General features: G+C 46.0%; 1 protein-coding gene across 6 annotated transcripts in view; it reads right to left on the bottom strand.

Annotated features, from left to right (window-relative positions):
* The window catches only part of BBS2 (Bardet-Biedl syndrome 2), an 876,805-nt gene that overhangs the window by 573,569 nt on the left and 283,923 nt on the right, over positions 1-19,313 (bottom strand). For all 6 annotated transcript variants that reach the window (XM_033940623.1, XM_033940626.1, XM_033940622.1 and 3 more), the window contains one exon: positions 16,773-16,859. In XM_033940623.1, coding sequence (XP_033796514.1) covers positions 16,773-16,859 — 87 coding nt within the window. The remainder of the gene's footprint in view (positions 1-16,772; positions 16,860-19,313) is intronic.

Here is a 19,313-nt window from a genome sequence, read left to right as displayed (position 1 = left end):
ATCAAGCCCAGTAACCCATTCTCACAGTGGCCAATCCAGGTCACTAGTACCTCGCCAAAACCCAAGGTATAGCAATATTCCATGCTACCAATACAGGGCTTCCCCCATGTCTTTCTCAATAACAGACTATGGACTTTTCCTCCAGGAATTTGTTCAAACCTTTTTTTTAAACCAGCTACGCTATCCGCTCTAACCACATCTTCTGGCAACATGTTCCAGAACTTAACTATTCTCTGAGTGAAAAAAAATTTCCAGAGCACTTCCCTTTAACTTCATCGAGTGTCCCCTAGTCTTTGTAATTTTTGATGGAGTGAAAAATCGATCCACTTTTACCCATTCTACTCCACTCAAGATTTTGTAGACTTCAATCATATCTCCCCTCAGCCGTCTCTTTTCCAAGCTGAAGAGCTCTAACCGTTTTAGTCTTTCCTCATATGAGAGGAGTTCCATCCCCTTTACCATCTTGGTCGCTCTTCTTTGAACCTTTTCTAGCGCCACTATATCTTTCTTGAGATAAGGAGACCAGAATTAAACGCAATACTCCAAATGAGGTCGCTCCATGGAACGATACAGGGGCATTATAACATTCTTAGTCTTATTAACCATCCCTTTTTAATAATTCCCAGCATCCTGTTTGCTTTTTTTGGCCCCCGCCGCACATTGGACAGAAGTTTTCATCGTTATTGTCTACAATACCCAGATCCTTTTCTTGGGCGCTATCCCCCAAGGTGGACCCTAGCATCCGGTAACTGTGATTCAGTTTATTCTTCTGCCACTTGGACGCCCAGTCTTCCAAATTCCTTAGGTGCGCCTGCAATTTTTCAATGCGTTTTTAACAACTTTGAACAGTTTAGTGTCATCTGCAAATTTAATCATCTCACTCGACGTTCCAATTTCCAGATCATTTATAAATAAGTTAAATAGCACCGGTCCCAGTACAGACCCCTGCGGCACTCCACTGTTTACTCTCCTCCGTTGAGAAAAATGACCATTTAACCCTACCTTCTTTTCTATCCAATAACCAATTCCTAATCCACAACTGAACTTTGCTACCTATCCTATGACTCTTTAATTTTCTTAGGATCCTCTTGTGAGGAACTTTATCAAACATTTTCTGAAAATCTAGATACACTATATCAACCCGCTCACCTTTATCCACATGTTTATTCACACCTTCAAAGAAGTCAAGCAAATTTGTGAGGCAAGATCTGCCTCAGCTGAATGCATGCTGACTCCGTCTCATTAAATCATGTTTGCCTACGTTTTCCACAATTTTATTTTTCATATTTGTTTCGACCATTTTGCCTGGCACTGAAGTGAGGCTTACCGGTATGTAATTTCTCGAATTTACCCTGGAGCCCTTTTTAAAAATTGGCATAACACTGGCCACCCTCCAATCTTCAGGTACTACAGACATGTTACAGATCACTAACAGCAGGTCAGCAATTTCATGTTTGAGTTCATTTTAGTACCCTAGGGATGTATACCATCTGGTTCTGGTGATTTGTCACTTTTTAACTTGTCGATTTGGCTCAGTACATCTTTCAGATTCACCGAGATTTCTTTCAGTTTCTCCGCATCATCATCCTTGAAAACCTTCTCCGGTTCAGGTAGATCTCTTACCTCTTCTTCCATAAAGACCGACACAAAGAATTCATTCAGTCTTTCTGCTATGGCCTTATCCTCCCTGAGCACCCCTTTTGCTCCTTGGTCATCCAACGGTCCCACAGATTTTCTGCTTCTGATGTACCTAAAAAAATTGCTACGAGTTTTTGCCTCTTTTGCAAGTTTCTCTTCATATTTTTTCTGTCTTTATCAATGCTTAGCATCTAACTTGCCAGTGCTTGTGTTTCTTCTTATTTTCTTCATTCGGATCCTATTTCCATTCTTTAAAGGATTTTGTTTGGCTCTAATAGCCTCTTTCACTTCACCTTTTACCACGCCGGCTCTCGTTTCCTCTTCTGCTGATACGTAGAATACATCTGGTCTGGGCTTCCACGACGGTAGTTTTTAAAAAACATCCACTTATTCTGGATGCTAATGTTCATACACTATTTTTATGTATTTTATAATTATATATTTTTTTTAATTTGTTGTACTGTATATATGTTTTTTGCACTTTTATTGTGTATGTGTGTATATATATATATATATATACACACACACACACTAGTCTTTAAGCCCGTTATATTAATGAGTGCTAGAATATATGTTTATCTTTCTTTCTGTCTCTCTCCCTACCCCTGTCTTTTGTTTTCTGTCTCTCTCCCTCCGGCTGTCTTTCTTTCTGTCTGTCTCACTCCCTGCCCCCTTTGGCCATCTGTCTCTCTCCCTGCCCTTATGTCTTTCTTCCTTTCTTTCTGCCTCCCTCCCTACTTCCCTGTGCAGCAGTTGCAGCATTGCCTCTCCCTCCATTTCCCTGTGCAATAGCATTTTTTCCCTCCCCCCCACTTCCCTATGCAGAAGCCGAAGCAGCATTCCCTCCCCCTCCATTTCCCTGTATAGCAGCATTTTTCTCTCCCCCCTACTTCCCTGTGCAAAAGCCGAAGCAGCATTCCCTCCCCCTCCATTTCCCTGTGCAGCAGCATTTTTTCCATCCTCACTTCCCTGTGTAGCAGCCGTAGCATTCCCTCCCCCTCCATTTCAGTGTTCAGCAGCATTTTCCCCTATCCCCACTTCCCTGTGCAGCAGCCACAGCATTCCCTCCCCCCTTCATTTCCCTGTTCAGCAGCATTTTTTCCCATCCCCCCACTTTCCTGTGCAGAAGCCACAGCATTCCCTCCCCCTCCATTTCCCTGTTCAGCAGCATTTTTCCCCTCCCCCACTTTCCTGTGCAATAGCCACAGCATTCCCTCCCCCTCCATTTCCCCTTTCAGCAGCATTTTTTCCCTCCCCCCACTTCCCTGTGTAGTAGCCACAGCATTTCCTCCTCCTCCATTTCCCTGTTCAGCAGCATTTTTCCCCTCCCCCCACTTCCCTGTGCAGTAGCCACAGCATTCCCTCCCCCTCCATTTCCATGTTCAGCAGCATTTTTCCCCTCCCCCCACTTCCCTGTGCAGCAGCCACAGCATTCCCTCACCCTCCATTTCCATGTTCAGCAGCATTTTTTTCCCTCCCCCCAATTCCCTGTGCAGTAGCCACAGCATTCCCTCCCCCTCAATTTCCCTATCAGCAGCATTTTTCCCCTCCCCCCACTTCCCTGTGCAATAGCCACAGCATTCCCTCCCCCTCCATTTCCCTGTGCAGCAGCAGGATTTCTCCATCCCCCTTACCTGAACAGTGAGGATTCGGGACGTGGAGAGGTTACAGTAATGGATGAGTAGAAATGGGTTTCTGCTCCGTTTTTCCCCGGGCGGGGGAGAAGGAGGTCACTTCATTGGCTCCCTATCCATTTCCACATACAGTTGTAACTCCTTTTATTGACTTACAAGTGCTCTTCAGGATCTCTCCTCATTTCTTGTTATGCTTCTTCCTGAGGACTCCATTCATCAGAGGTAGGGTCTTCTGGCCACTTTTTATTGGACCTCTTGTCACCTTTTCATCTCTGAGCTGTGAGGAGGGAGTTCTACTGTATGCAGTGCTGGATTAACCCTAAAAGCAAAAAGCCCTAGAGAGGCACGCGAGCACCGCGCTGCCCCTCCCCCAAACCAGCGGGGTTGCTAAATTGACCGCCGCCTGAATCCAGCCATTTTCTTGGGAACCAGCCCTAGAGAGGCACGCGAGCACCGCGCTGCCCCTCCCCCGAACTAGCGGGGTTGCTGAACTGACCATCGCCTGAATCCAGCCATTTTCTTGGGAACCAGCCCTAGAGAGGCACGCGAGCACCGCGCTGCCCCTCCCCCGAACCAGCAGGGTTGCTGAATTGACTGCTGCGTCAACGGCGCACCGCCGTTCGGCGCGCGGCTAAGGTGCACGGCAAAGGCGCATGCGCCTTAGCACGCGCCTTTGTGAAGCGTCCTTGTGAAACGTCCTGGTGAAGCGTCCTCAACTACTACCAACAGTCAGCTAAGTTTCCCTCCAGTAGCATAAATAACCATTAGAGATATAATTAACTATCAGAGGCAAGCCTAACTGTTAAGCTGCATGAGTAATTGCTAGATAACTATTAAGTTGCAAGAGTAATTGCTATATACACGCGCAACTATTAGTCGCTTAAACTAGGACTATCAGAGACTATTAATTGCATGCACAACTGCTAGTCACATGCACAACTGTTAATTGCATGAACAACTGTTAGTCACATGTACAACTGTTAACAGTATGAACAATGTTAGTCGCATGCATAACTATTAGACACTAAAGTAACTGTTAAATACACGTAATTGTTAGACGCATGTACAACTAGTTAGTCACATATGTTAGTCGCATGTATTAGTTTCATCTAATCAACTGCACGAGTCAACTGCAAGTGACACATTAATCAGTCGCAGGATTAACTATTAGAAACATGGGCAATAATTAGTTGCTTCTACCTAAACCTCCTAAGAACTAATCCCACCTGGATCAGCTAGCCATGACTCCTTGAGCACTTTCTCCTCCCGGGTCATAATAAGTTAAAAAAAAAAAAAAAAAAGAGGCAATCAGCCACCCAATTTAAATCAATAATTGAGAATTATTCCCCTCTATCAACCACATATTCACAAATCAAGAATTCTAGGGAAACAAAAACATCCCCCTGCTTCAGAACATCAGGAAAATTCAATCCACCTCCCAATCATGAATCTCCTACTAATCCTATTGATCTACCTAATAAGCGGTAACATCAAAGACGTTCACTCTCTCTACTAGAGAGTTGCGCGGGGACAGAAATCCCACCCGTCCCCGCCAAAGTCCCACCTGTCCCCCCCCGTCCCCGTGAGGAATCCCACCCGTCCCCACCCGTCCCCGCGAGGAATCCCTCCGTCCCCACCCGTCCCCGTGAGGAATCCCCCAGTCCCCACCCGTCCCCGTGAGGAATCCCCTCCGTCCCCACCCGTCCCCGCGAGGAATCCCCTCTGTCCCTACCTGTCCCTATAAACTACAGAAATAGTTATTTCATTTAATTATGCTACTGAATTAAAGGCTCTGGTAGAAACCCATTTACAAATAAGCAAAAAGACTTTATTAATTTAGAAATATTAATTGGGAAGAATACATACTTTGTAAACGGGTTTCTACCAGAGCCTCTAATGTTTATAAATTTTTATCAACACAACTAATATACTACTTTATCCTGAAGCAAAAAAAAAAAAAAAAATTTTTTTTCCTACCTTTATTGCCTGGTTTCTGCTTTCCTCATGTTCTCATTCAATTCCTTCCATCCACTGTCTCTCTTCTCTCTGCGTCTTCCATTTGCTCTGTTACTGTGCCTCTCCCTTTCTCCCCCCCTTCCAAATTGATCCGGCACCCATCTTCTTCCCTCCGCCCCCCCATAGTCTGGCATTTCTGTCTTCTTCCCTGCCAGCGTCTTCTCCCCACTCTCTCTTTCCCATTTCCTTTCAGCGTCCTTCTCCCCCCATCTTCCCCATGTTCTGTCAGCATCCTTCTCCCCCCTCTGTCTTCCACATGTGCTTTCAGTGTCCTTCTCCCCCCCTGTCTTCCCCATGTCCTTTCAGCGTCCTTCTCCCCCCTCTGTCTTCCCCATGTCCTTTCAGCGTCCTTCTCCCCTCCGTCTTCCCCATGTCCTTTCAACGTCCTTCTCCACCCCTTTGTCTTCCCCATGTGCTTTCAGCATCCTTCTCCACCCCTTTGTCTTCCCCAGTGCTTTCAGCTCCTTCTCCCACCTCAGTTTTACCTTAAGCGCCTTTTCCTCTCCACTCCACCTTTCCTCCCTTTCTCCCTCCCTGCCCCTTATCTTTGTGGCGCTTACCCCGCCCGACTGACAACAGAACAGGCCCGATCCAACACACCTCCCTGCCTTGTAGCCGCGAATCTAAATTACCTTCTTACAGCAGCTGGAGTATTGAAGCTGCTGTAAGAAAGTAATTTAGATTCGCGGCTACAGGGCAGGGAGGTTTGATGGACCGGGCCTATTGTCGGTCGGTCGGGAGATCTGGCTGCCTGTGCTGCGACCGCCCCCCGCCTTGTACCAATGCCTTTTCCCTGCCTGCCCTGCCGCAGCACACGAACGGAAATCTTCACGATGTCAGCGCTGATGTCAGTGCTGCTTAAGCCCTCCCTCCGACGTCAGCGCTGACATCAGGAAGACTTCCGTTCGGCTGTGTGCGGCAGGGCTGAGGACAGGTAGGGAGACGAGCTTCGCAGCTAAATACATCCAGCCCCGCAGGAACCCCACGACCCTCGGAGGCATCCCCATAGGATCCCCGCGACCCTAGGGGGCGTCCCCACAGGATCCCCGCGACCCTAGGGGGCGTCTCCACAGGATCGCCGTGACCCCAAGGGGGAGCCCGCGGGTCCCGAGGGATTCCCGTCGTCCCCGTTCCCGTGCAGCTCTCTACTCTCTACCCACAATTACAATCCACCCACTACCCAGTTCTATCCTTCCCCAGTGGCGTACCTAGGGTATGTGGCACCCGGGGCCCATCATTTTTTGACCCCCCCCTCATGTAAAAAAATATTTTTTATAATAACCATGAAAAATAAATGGTCATAATAGAAACAGGCACTGAAAATTTTCTTTTATTGAACCTCATATATGTAACCATTAATCCAAACATAACATAAATTATGTCTGAATTGTCATGACATCAGAAGTACATATGGAGTAGTTGCAGGTGATGCTTGGGACAGTTCTGATTGTGTTAGTTCGGTTTTATGTGTTTTTGAATAGAAGGGTTTTTATTTCTTTTTTGAAGGTTTTGTAGTCTGTGGTCGAGGTCAATAGGTTGTAAAGTTGGGGGTCGAGTGTTAGGAGGTTGTCGAACAGTTTTTTTCTTTTGAAGATTTTGGTTGGAGGGTGTGTGAATGGTGCGTGAGTTCTCCTATGTCTGGTTGAAGTAGATTTAATTATTTAGCTGAAGAAATTAGTAAAAAAAAAAAACCACCCCATTCCACACACATTAATTCTCTTCCATTTTTGTTCCCATTCTAAAAAACACTGATAAGTTCCCAGAAAAAAAATACATTAAAATAAGAAGTGAAAACAAAGGCCCCTACAGATGAGAACATAACATAAGAATAGCCTAACTGGGTCAGACCAATGGTCCATCATGCCCAGTAGCCCATTCTCATGGTAACCAATCCAGGTCATTAGTACCTGGTCAAAACCCAAAGAGTAGCAACATTCCATGCCACCGATCCAGGGCAAGCAGACACTTCCCCCATGTCTTAATAACAGACCATGGACTTTTCCTCCAGGAATTTGTCCAAACCTTTCTTAAAATCAGCAATGGTATCTGCTTTTACCATAACTTCTGGCCACTTCATTTTTAAGCTTAGTTCTTTCCTTCCAAACAGAGACCTTGCTAGATGTCAAATACAGAAAGAACAAGGTAACTTCACAAGGACTTAGCTGTGCAGGAAATGTGAATCTCCTCATACACCCACCATATAGTGCAAAAATGTGCAAAGATCTGTTTTTTTCTTTCAATCACTACATAGTTTAATGCCACACAAGCAGCGCTGTTACAAACATATTCTGATGGTCAATGCTATGGTTAACAAAGTTTCCTTCCTTGGACCACAAGGAGATAATGACAAACCACTAGAAGAGATCCCAAAACAACTACCCAGGCACAACACCCAAAGACCCACTCAGTGTGTGAACCAGTTGAGTGGAGTGGACTAACTGGGGGGTGGAAATGGGCCCAGAGTTTGCTCAGCAGAATTTCCCAGACCACCTCTTCCTCTCAACACATTGACACGCTGCCCACCACCACCACCACCACCATTAGGAACACCTCAACGGGTAGGCCAGCAATACTTATAAAATTTATAAAACACATTATTATATTTTCTTATAAAGCACATATTTTAATTGAACTCTCTGACATCCTCAGCCTTGCCATTCACAAAAATAGAAGGAAGAAAAGTTCCCATTTCCTGCTGTCTCATGTCCCCGGCCTATACAATATTTTTCTTCTGCAGACCCTTCAAAAGTCTGACCAAATCCTCGTTTCACTTGCATTATAAAGTACTGAGGATGCCATCTTTCTCCAATCCCAGGTCCTAAAGTCTAAGACAGTAGTGCAAACTAGTGCTGCCCAATTTAAGAAAAAAAAAATTTTCGATTCGATTCAGCCTATTGAATTGGTTTTTCGATTCAACTTTCCTGCCTAATTGGGTGCTTGTTTGTTTTTTTTAAAACATCCTGGTGGGTTTATTTTATAGCTTTTTCACCCCCCTTTGGCTTCTCCTAACCACACTGGCGCAGTTGTGTAAATAAAATAAAGAAACAAAAAGGACTTCCTCTCTGTTAAATCCTAGCTCACGTTTGCGGTCTAACACCAGCTCTGGCAGGATACACATTTCAAATCTGACATATTGTAATCACAAAACAGAAAATAAAATTAGTTTTTCTACCTTTTGTTGTCTGGTTATTTTTCAAATCTTGTTGGTCCAAGGCTCTGGTTGTCTTCTGATAACTTGCTTGCCAGGGTCTCCTTCTTCCTTCTTTCTGCATGCTAACCATCCGTCATCTCTGTTCTCTCCGTTTCCCTTCCCTCCCCAGGAGGTCTGGCATCCATCCTTTTTTCGTCTCCCTCCACAGATCTATCTTTTCTTAACTACCCTTTCATCCAGCATTTCACCCTCCTGCCCCACCACCCCAGGGTCCACCATCTCTCCCTTTCTTTTCCCAACTACCCTCCTATCCAGTATCTCTATCCCCCCCTCCACACCATCCCTTGTGTCCAACTTCTCTCCCTTTCTGTTCCTTCCCTCTCTAAAAACTATGGTCCATCATCTCTCCCTCTTCTCTATTTTCAGACCCATTATTTCTTCCCACCCAAAGTCCTGCATATGCGCGTCTCTTTGAACCCCCTCATTCCCTCATGTGTATTTCTACACCAGGGCCCCCCTCCCTGAAGGCCTGTCCCTCCCTTAAAGGCCTGCACTCCCCCCCCCCGAAGGCCTGCACTCCCCCCCCCGAAGGCCTGCACTCCCCCCCCCGAAGGCCTGCACTCCCCCCGAAGGCCTACACCCCCCCAAAGGCCTGCTCCCCCTCCGAAGGCCTGCAACCCCCTTGAAGGCCTGCACCCCCCTTGAAGGCCTGCCTGCCTGTCCCCCCTGAAGACCTGCCTGCCTGTCCCCCCTGAAGACCTGCCTACCTGATCCCCTTGAAGGCCTATCCCCCCCTTGAAGGCCTGTCCCCCTCCCTGAAGGCCTGCCTGCCTGATCCCCTTGAAGGCCTATCCCCCCTTGAAGGCCTGTCCCCCCCTTGAAGGCCTGCCTGTCCCCCTGCTTGAAGGCCTGTCCCTCCCTTTAAAGCCTGCCTGCCTGTCCCCCCCCCTTGAAGGCCTGTCCCTCCCTTGAAGGCCTGCCTGTCCCCCCGCTTGAAGGCCTGTCCCTCCCTTTAAAGCCTGCCTGCCTGTCCCCCCCCCCTTGAAGGCCTGTTCCTCCCTTGAAAGCCTGCCTGCCTGCCTGACCCCCCCCCTTGAAGGCCTGTCCCCCCTTTGAAGGTCTGCCTGCCTGTCTCCCCTTTGAAGGCCTGCCTGTCCCCCCCTCTTGAAGGCCTGCCTGCCTGTCAACCCTCCCTCCCCCTTGAAGGCCTGCCTGCCAGCCTGCCTGCCCACCCCACCCTGAAGGATCGCTCGCCCCCCCCCTGGCCTCCCTGCACCACCTGAATCAGGCCCTGAGGGGGTGCTCACGGCCTTGAGTTCAGCCCCCCCCCCCCCCGAAGGACCACTCACCCCCATGGCCTCTCTGCACCACCTGAATCAGCCCGCAGCGGGATCGCGATGTCAGCGATCCCTTCGCTGCTTCGGAGCTGCTTCCTCCGCTGCGGTCCCGCCCCTTCTCTGACATCAGAGGAGGGGAGGGGCGGGATCGCGGCGCAGGAAGCAGCGGCGAAGCAGCTCAGGGATTGCTGACATCGCGATCCCGCTGCGGGCTGCTTCATAGGTGGTGCAGGGAGGCCAGGGGGGCGAGCGGTCCTTCGGGGGTGGGGGGGGACTGAACGGCAAGGCTGGGAGCACCCCCCTCAGGGCTGGCACCCGGGGCGGACCTCCCCCCCCGCCCCCCTCTTAGTACGCTACTGTCCTTCCCCCACATCACCAACCTGCAAGAAGACACTATAAATCATATTAATGTTATCTCAAACAAAAAAAGACACCACCGTACCCTTAAAAAAAGAACAAGGGATATAAAAACCATCAAAACCACTAACTCAACAGCAATTGCTGCAACCACCTCCATCCCATGTGCATACCTTAATACCAGATCTGCTAGAAATAAGGCATTCCTCATAAATGACTGGATCACCAGCAAACAAATAGCCTGCCTCTTTCTAACTGAAACTTGGTTACTGTCTGAAGACGATCCTATTATATCTGATCTCCTACCAGATAATTTCAAAATCCTTACGTTAAACCGCACAGGCAAAAAAGGAGGAGGATTAGCCATAATCCTTAAAGAAGGATTCGAGTTTGAGCTTTCTGGATTCTAAAATGACCGACAACCTAGATATCCTAGCCTGTAAAATCAATAATATCCAGCTAGAAGAATCCTTATCCTGCATACTATTCTACATCCCACCAAAAAGCTGGCCCAAAGCCAAAGAAGACTTCTACGAATTCATTCTGCACAACTCTATTAGCCCAAACTACAACATCATCACAGGGGACATAAATTTACACCTAGACGAAGAGAACAACACAAACACAATAGAGCTTAAAAACTTCCTAACTCTACTCAACTACAACATCCCCGTACCCACACAAACTCACGAAAAAGGCCATCATTTAGACCTGGTTGCCATGTCCACAAAGGAAAGCCTTGACCCAATCATCTCTCTGACTGAAGGCACCTGGCAACACGACATCTGGTCCGACCACTTCACATATTATTTTAAGCTGATCTGGTCAAACCGAATATCAAAAACACGTCCGGTGATAAAAAAAGAACATCAAACAAGAGGTTATATCAATCCAGAAGAATACTGGTCAGAATACAAACCGCAGACAGTAATAGAGGAAGGAATAGACTTCTGGGATCACTGGAATATATCCTGCTTATCCATCCTCGATAAAATCGCCCCCATACATAAAAGAAAAAGCAATGCAAACAAACACAACAAATGGTTCGACACCGAACTACTAAAAACGAAACAAATAGCTAGGCGACTAGAAAGAATTTGGAATAAAACAGGATATCCGACAGACCGCAACAAATGGAGAGCCTACATAAAAACCTATAAATAACTGATAAAAGACAAACGCAAAGCGTTCTACTCTATCAAAATTAACCTATCCTGCAATGGTTCACAAGGAATCAACACAAAAGAGTTATTCAACATAGTCACAAACCTATTTGACACCACCCGCCACACACCTGTGCACAACACGAAGTTACCCACTGCAAAAGACCTAGCTGTATATTTTGATTCCAAAATTAAAAACCTAAAAAATAACTGTATAAGCAATAACGAAGTAACAATCATACCCAGCAACTACCAAATAGCTAACTCATATGACAATGAAATACCTACAGACATGATCTGGACTTCCTTTCTAGATCCAGAATGGAATACCTACACCAAACTTTACAACAAATACTCTAAATCTCACTGCATCCTAGATACGTGCCCTCCGGAGGTTATGAAAGTGGCACCACCAGAATTCAAAATATCACTATTACAATACCTAGCCCACAACCTAAAAAATGGGACTTTCCTCACTAACAATTGCCACATAATAATAACCACTATCCCAAAAAATAGAAAAGAATCCTTGGCGCTAATAACCAAATACAGACCTATAGCATCTATCCCATTCATTGTAAAAATCATGGAAGGACTAGTCCACACCCAATTGATGGATTACCTTAATCGATTCTCTCTCCTGCATGAAACTCAATCCGGCATTAGACCCCTATTCAGTATGGAGACAGTAATCACTGCCATCCTAGACTATCTGCGCCTATTATTTAGCAAGGGCCTCAACGCCCTGATCATGCAATTCGACATGAGCTCCGCATTCGACCTGGTAGACCATGAGAAAATGATACAATGCTTAGACGCCATTGGTATCAGAGCTGAGGTACTGAACTGGTTTTGTGGCTTCCTCACATCCCGTTCCTACCAGGTACGCTTTAACAACGATCACTCCGACACCTGGAGCAACTCATCCGGAGTGCCACAAGGGTCACCGCTTTCTCCACTGCTTTTCAATATCTACATGTCCTCATTAGGTGCGAAACTAACCCAACTAGGAATAAAACTATTCAGCTACGCAGATGACTTTACGATCATCATCCCATTCGCCAACTCTATCTCGGAAATCATTCCCAAGGCATCTGAGGCCATAAATGAGATGGAACAATGGATGACAGATTTCAAGCTCAAACTCAACCCAGAAAAAACAAAATTCTTTGTTGCCTCCCCTCACTCGCTTGACAATAAAACCCCATTATGCATCAATAAACTCAACTACCCTATCCAGCCCACCATGAAGATATTAGGTATTACTCTAGACCAGGGGTGCCCACACTTTTTGGGCTTGAAAGCTACTTTTAAAATGACCAAGTCAAAATGATCTACCAACAATAAAATTTAAAAAAAAACACAACGCACACTGTACGCATACAATTGTTAATTATCATTCCTATTCCGGGGTTTTTTCAAAGAGGTCAAAGTAGATGACTCTATGCACTGTCACCTCAGTAACAACCACCATACAAAAATAGACAAATACCCACCCCCTCCCTTTTTACTAAACCACGATAGCAGTTTTTAGCACAGGGAGCTGCGCTGAATGCCCAGCGCTGCTCTCGACGCTCATAGGCTCCCTGCGCTAAAAACCTCTATTGCGGTTTAGTAAAAGGGGACCATATTGTAAAATATAGAGAGCAGATATAAATTCAGACACATTTTGATCACTAAATTTAAAATAAAATCATTTTTCCTACCTTGTCTGGTGATTTCATGAGTCTCTGGTTGCACTTTCTTCTTCTGACTGTGCATCCAATCTTTCTTCCCTTCTTTTAGCCTGTATGCTTCCTCTCCTCCTGACCTCATTCCACCCCCCCCCAACGTTTTCTTCCTCTCTCCCTGCCCTCTCTTTCTTTCTCCCTGCCCTCCCCCAAGCCACTGCCACTGCTGCTGCCATCGGATAACAGGCCCCCAAAGCCGCCCGCTGCTGGCCAAGTTCTCCCTGCTTCGGGCCCACCAGCATTCCTCTCCCCGACGTCAATTTTGCCGTCGGAGAGGAAGTTCCGCTGGCCAGAACTTCCTCTCCGACGGCAGAATTGACGTCGGGGAGAGGAAGGCTGATCGGCCCAAGATCGACCTATTGGGAGAAATGCTGCCGGGTCCTGCCTTTGAGGAAACAGAAAGTAGGCAGGACCTGGCAGCAAGAAGAGCAAATCGCAAGCTTCACTGACCTGTCTCCCGCTTTAGCCCTCGAATGAGGCTCTAACATGTGCGTGCCGGCTTCCCATCTCTCCCCCCCCCCGGACATAACTTCCGGTTTCAGAGGGAAGAGAAGGGAAGCCGGTACAAGCACACGTTAGCCCCCGGAGCATAAGTTCTCCAAACCGGTTTTTTTTTAAAATGTTGAGCAGCGGAGGCAGCAGCAGAATTCAGGAGCAGGCCAGTCAGGAGGGGAAAAAAGAGAAGAGAAGAAGGGAACCCGCTCTGCGATCGACTGGGGTCGCCTGAGCGAGTGACCTGTCGATCGCAATCGACGCATTGGGCACCCCTGCTCTAGACCAATGCCTAACAATGAAGGAACAAGTGGATTCCCTATTCAGAAAGGGTTTTCTTACTCTCTGGAAACTCAGAACCATTAAATCAAACTTCGATACGTCAACATTCAGAATCCTAGTGCAATCCCTCATATTGAGTCAGCTTGACTACTGCAACATCGCCTATCTAGTAATCTCAGCAAAGAATATGAGACATCTCCAAATAATGCAAAATGCTGCGGTCAGACTTATCTTCGGGTTGAAGAAATTCGACCACGTGACACCCTACTATCGGATACTGCACTGGTTACCAACGGAAGCCCGAGTAAGGTTTAAATTTGCCTGCCTCTGCTTCAAAGTACTATACGGCCTTACCCCCAAGTACATAACAGACCTTTTCTCATTTTCTAATAACAAACTCAAGGAAACACACACTCAAAATTCATTTCCCCTCCAGTTAGAGGCTGCAAAATGAAAAAACACCATGAACACCTTCTCTCTCACCAAGCAGCCCTATTGGGGCAAAGACCTAGACCAACTGCTTTCGCCCACTACTTACGGGGAATTTAGGAAACGCCTAAAAACATACCTGTTCCAGAAATACCTAAACAATTGACCCGCTCTCCCCCGCCTCCTTAATCCACCTGAATTTACTGCACTGTTATAAATATAATGTTATCTTCATCTTGTCGTAATTTTACGTTACCATTTATTCCAAACAGATCCTGTCGAAAATTTCCTACTAAAATATACATCTTATATTTTGCTCAGCAAATTGTATTTCTATACTATTGCCTATTAAGGTCTCTGCTCTCTGTATTTCCTCTGAATATCTGCATATTGTATTTCGCTGTATGTCCAGCTCTCCTACTTGTAAACCGCCTAGAAGTCGCAAGATTGTGGCGGTATAGAAGAATAAAGTTATTATTATTATATTACTAATCTTCTCGCGGTCTGGCTGACTCCCTTGCCGAAGTTATTTTTCAGTTTAAAGGTGCCGCCGCGGCTCCTCTACGATCCCCACCGGCATCAGAAGTTTTCTCTGAAACAGGTGCGGCTCGTGACAGGAGCCGCGGCGGCACCTGTAAACTGAAAAATAACTCCAGCAAGGGAGCCAGCCAACTGGCAGTTCAATTCGGAAGTCCAACGCAAGCGGGGATCGTGAGAGGAGCTACCATCGCATCTTTCAACTTAAAAATACAATACGGCAAGGCGAGCAGGGAGCAGGCCAGACCGAACAACAGGACGAAAAACAACCCTAAACAGAACCCATTCCATGTAATACCTTGAGATTCAGCATCACTCTAGCCCCTACCAGCAGCCAATATCTAATATAATAAAACGGTAGCCGTGCATGCGCACTTCTACCTGCGGGGCCCTACAGCGCACGGAAAACGGAACATGCAGGAGGGAGTGCACATGCGCGGCTAGCGTTTTATTATATTAGATATTTATATTTTTAATGTATTTTTTTAGGTGCTTGATGGCCAAAAAGGCAAACAAGATGCTACGAATTATTAAAAAAGGGAAGGTTAATAAGACTGTTATAATGCCTCTTTATAGCTCCACAGTGCAACCTCACCTGGAGTACTGCGTTCAATTCTGGTTTCCTTCTCTCAAGAAAAATATAGCAAAACTAGAAAAGGTTCAACGAAGAGCCATCAAGATGATATAGGGGATGGAACTCCTCTCATATGAGGAAAGACTAAAAAGGTTAGGGCTCTTTAGCTTGGAAAAGAGATGGCTGAGAGGCAATATGATTGAAGTCTACAAAATTCTGAGTGGTGTAGAACAGGTACAAATGGATCAATTTTTTACTGCATAAAGATTTACAAAGACTAGTGGACATTCAATAAAGTTACAAGGAAATACTTTTAAAACTAATAGGAGGAAATATTTTTTCACTCAGAGAATAGTTAAGCTCTGGAATGTGTTGCCAGAGGTTGTGGTAAAAACAGATAACATAGCTGGTTTTAAGATAGGTTTGGACAATTTCCTGGAGGAAAAGTCCATAGTCTGTTATTGAGAAAGACATGGGGGAAGCCCTGTATTGGTATAATGGACTATTGCTATACCTTGGGTTTTGGCCAGGTACTAATGACCTGGATTGGCCACTGTGTGAACGGATTACTGGACTTGATGGACCCCCAATTTGTGGGACCAGCATCCATGTCCCCTCCTTTTCCCCTACCTTCAGTTGTGGATCTGGTCTCTCTCACATTACTTTCCCCCCCTCACGTGATCTAGCCTCTCTCACTCTGTCCAATCATCTTCCCTTTGTATAGATCTGGCCTCTCCAACCATCCTTCACCTTGCGCAGATCTGGTTCTCTCCTACCCATGGGTCTTACCAATACAGCAGCAGTGGCTAGCCAGCTGACAGAGATAGCACTGTAAACAGGTTACTTGCAGCCGGCCCCATCTCAACCTTTTCTCTGCTCGTTGTCTTGTCTACAGGAAGTGGCATCACAGACAGACAACATGGCAGAGAAAAGGCTCTGACAGGACTGGTCACCGCTGCTGCTTTGGGAGGGCCTGCAGGTAGGGGAGATGTCAGAGTCACACCGGGGTGGGGTGGGGTGGGGGGGGAGTTGGTTGGAGAAAGGTCAGACCAACGCGAAGGAGGGGGTTGTTGGGTCAGGAGTATGGAAGAAAACCCAGGCCGCGGAAGATGGAAGGTGTACAGAATTCTCTGTGGATGGGGAATTCCTTGCATATTCTGCACTATGCAGTTGCGCAGAATTCCACCAGGCTGGACAAAAGCCATAGGGGTAGCTGATTAAGTATAAAAATGTATATGTTCTTCTACCCAATATAGTATAGGACTACTGAAGACAACAATTGGATGGTCTGGTTGGGCCATTTGGTCTGCCATCTTTTTCTATAAATTATTTATTGCAATTCGGTTTATAAGTCAGAACTTATCCAAGAATTAGTTAATTAACAATTTTATACAAATCAAATTAATTTTCTCCCTATATATCTTTGCCTTACCTTTCCATTGGACCAGCCAGTGATAAGCTCCCGCACTCCATCAGAGTTGAGGTCAAATGCATGTATGCTCGTTGCATGATTTTTTGACTGAAAAACAAAGGGATGAGAGTTAGAAACTTCCAGAATTTTTGATTGACAATATGCAAAAATTAGGTTCTTACCTCATCAATCTTCCTTCCAGTAAATAGGTTTTATCTCCATACTTGTGGGAAACTTGCAGAAGACATCAAACAGATTTTTTAGCTCCATTTCCTTGTGTCACTGGGCAGTGCCCTTCTCCATCAGTTAGTACCAAAGCAATGGTTAATTTCTAAATAGGAGAAATAACAAGGAGGACACGGGGAACTCCTCGACAAAGTCAATTTTGATCTGCTCTGCAAGCAAAACAAGTAAATCAAATGGAAACATATCATAACCAAGGTAAAACATAATAGCATACCTACCTGAGTGCATTTCTTGCTTCTTACTGTATAAGCTTTTGATAGAGAGAGCTATCTTATCACTCTTCATCTCTGTGGGATGGCCATCCCATGAGTTTTCTTTACCTTCAGGCTGTCCAAAGACAAGCATCTAGAACTCCACCATATAACCGAGACTTTAAGCAGGTGTACTCTGACAAGACAGACTACTGTACCCATTTACTGGGAAAATTAGCAAGGTAATAACCTAATCTTCCCTTCCAGTATAAAAGGTACAGTAGTCTGGACTATAGGGACATATCAAAGCTGTCCCCTGAATCTAAGGCAAGACAGATGAGCCTGCCTGAAGCACAGAGGACCCAAAAGCTGCATCCTTTTGGGCTGCCACGTCCACTCTGTAAAACTTTGTAAAAGTATGGAGTGTGGTCCATGTAGCTGCTCTATAAATCTTCTTGGGCAATACAGCCTGGGACTCCGACAATGACAAAGCCACACTTCTTGTGGAATGTGCCTTCAATGAAATTGGAGGCTTTTTACCACAGCCAATTTACGTACAAACAATAGCCATGCAAATCCATTTGGAAATATTAAGTCATTTATACACCACCTATTAATGGAGGTTGTTTAAGAGGTTTACATTCAGGTACTCAAGCACTTTTCCCTATCTGTCCCAGCAGGCTCACAATCTACCTAACTTACCTGGGGAAATTGAGGATTAAATGACCTGCTCAGGGTCACAAGGAGCAGTATTTGAACCCATAGCCTCAGGGTGCTGAAGCTGTAGCTCTAACCACAAGGCCACTCCCAAACAACTACGGCTGTTCAATACGAAGAAATGGTCAGATAGATGAAAGGGATTGGTCACCTCAAAATAATGAAAAAGAATTCTCATAACACTCAGCACCAAATTCTTACCCTACTGTTTTCTATCTGTAGCCAAAAACATCGGCAGCCGGACTTTCTGATTTACATAGAATGCCAACAACACTTTCAGCAGAAAGGAAGGCACAGTGCACAGAGACACTCCAGCCTCCGTAAACCTGAAGAAGGGCTCTCTACATTAGAGAGCCTGAAATTCTGACACCATTCTTGCCGAGGCATTAGCTACCAAAAAAAATGTCTTCACGGTGAAATCTGTTAGCGACACCATCTGCAAGGGTTCATACAGAACCCCACTGAGGGTCTGTAAGACATTAAGACTCCATGTTGGAAATGGCTGTCTCATGGGAGGATGTAAACTTAATGTTCCCTTTAGGAATCTGGCTATATCAGGATGAGAAGTCAGGGATCCCTTTTTATCCTGTTGCTGAAAGCACGAGAGGCTTGCCACCAGTACCTTTTGCGAACCAATTGTAAGGCCCTTCTGGAGCCCATCCTGAAGAAAAGTAAGGACTGCTGAAATTGGGGCCTCATAAGGCTCAACGATCTGCACCACACACCAGTGCTGAAGTGTCTTCCACACCTTAGCACAAGCTGCAATCATCAAAGCCATTTTAATTCATAGGAGGGTACCAATAACAATCTCCGAATAACCTTTGTGCTCTAGGGCTGTGTGCTCAAGAGCCATGCCATATGCCCAAAGTGATTCGGACTTTCCAATGGAATTGGTTCCTGTTTCAGGTCTGGATGCAACTGTAACCTGAGACACCTGTCCTGCTGCAGCCGAACTAGATCCACATACCAAGTGTATCGAAGACAATCTGGTGCCACAAGAACTACCAGACCATGGTATTCTGCTATTCTTCGAATAACCCGGACTATTAATGGCCATGGGGGAACACATATAGTAGCCTCTGTGTGGGCCAAGGTTGTAAGAAGGCAGCAATGTCGCACTTATCAGCTCAAATCTTCAGCTGAAGTACTGAGAGACTTTTTTGTTGTGTGCTGACGCCATCAGATTGAAAGTCGGCCACCCCCGGTATTTCACAATACCATTGAATGCTCTCTGGTACAAGGACCACTCTTCTGGATCTAGGGTCTGACGACTGAAATAGTCAGCCTGTACATTGCTCACTCCCAACTACATGGGCAGCCAATATGGCCTGCAGGTGGGCTTCTGCCCAACAGAACAACAACTGAGCTTCCAGCTTCAACAGAGCACTCTTGCTGCCTCCCTGTTGAT

The sequence above is a fragment of the Geotrypetes seraphini genome, chromosome 4 (genome assembly GCF_902459505.1).
Source record: "Geotrypetes seraphini chromosome 4, aGeoSer1.1, whole genome shotgun sequence".
Lineage (NCBI taxonomy): Eukaryota > Metazoa > Chordata > Amphibia > Gymnophiona > Dermophiidae > Geotrypetes > Geotrypetes seraphini.
The sequence above is the reverse complement of the archived record's forward strand: the minus strand, read 5'-3'. Positions and strand labels throughout refer to the sequence as shown.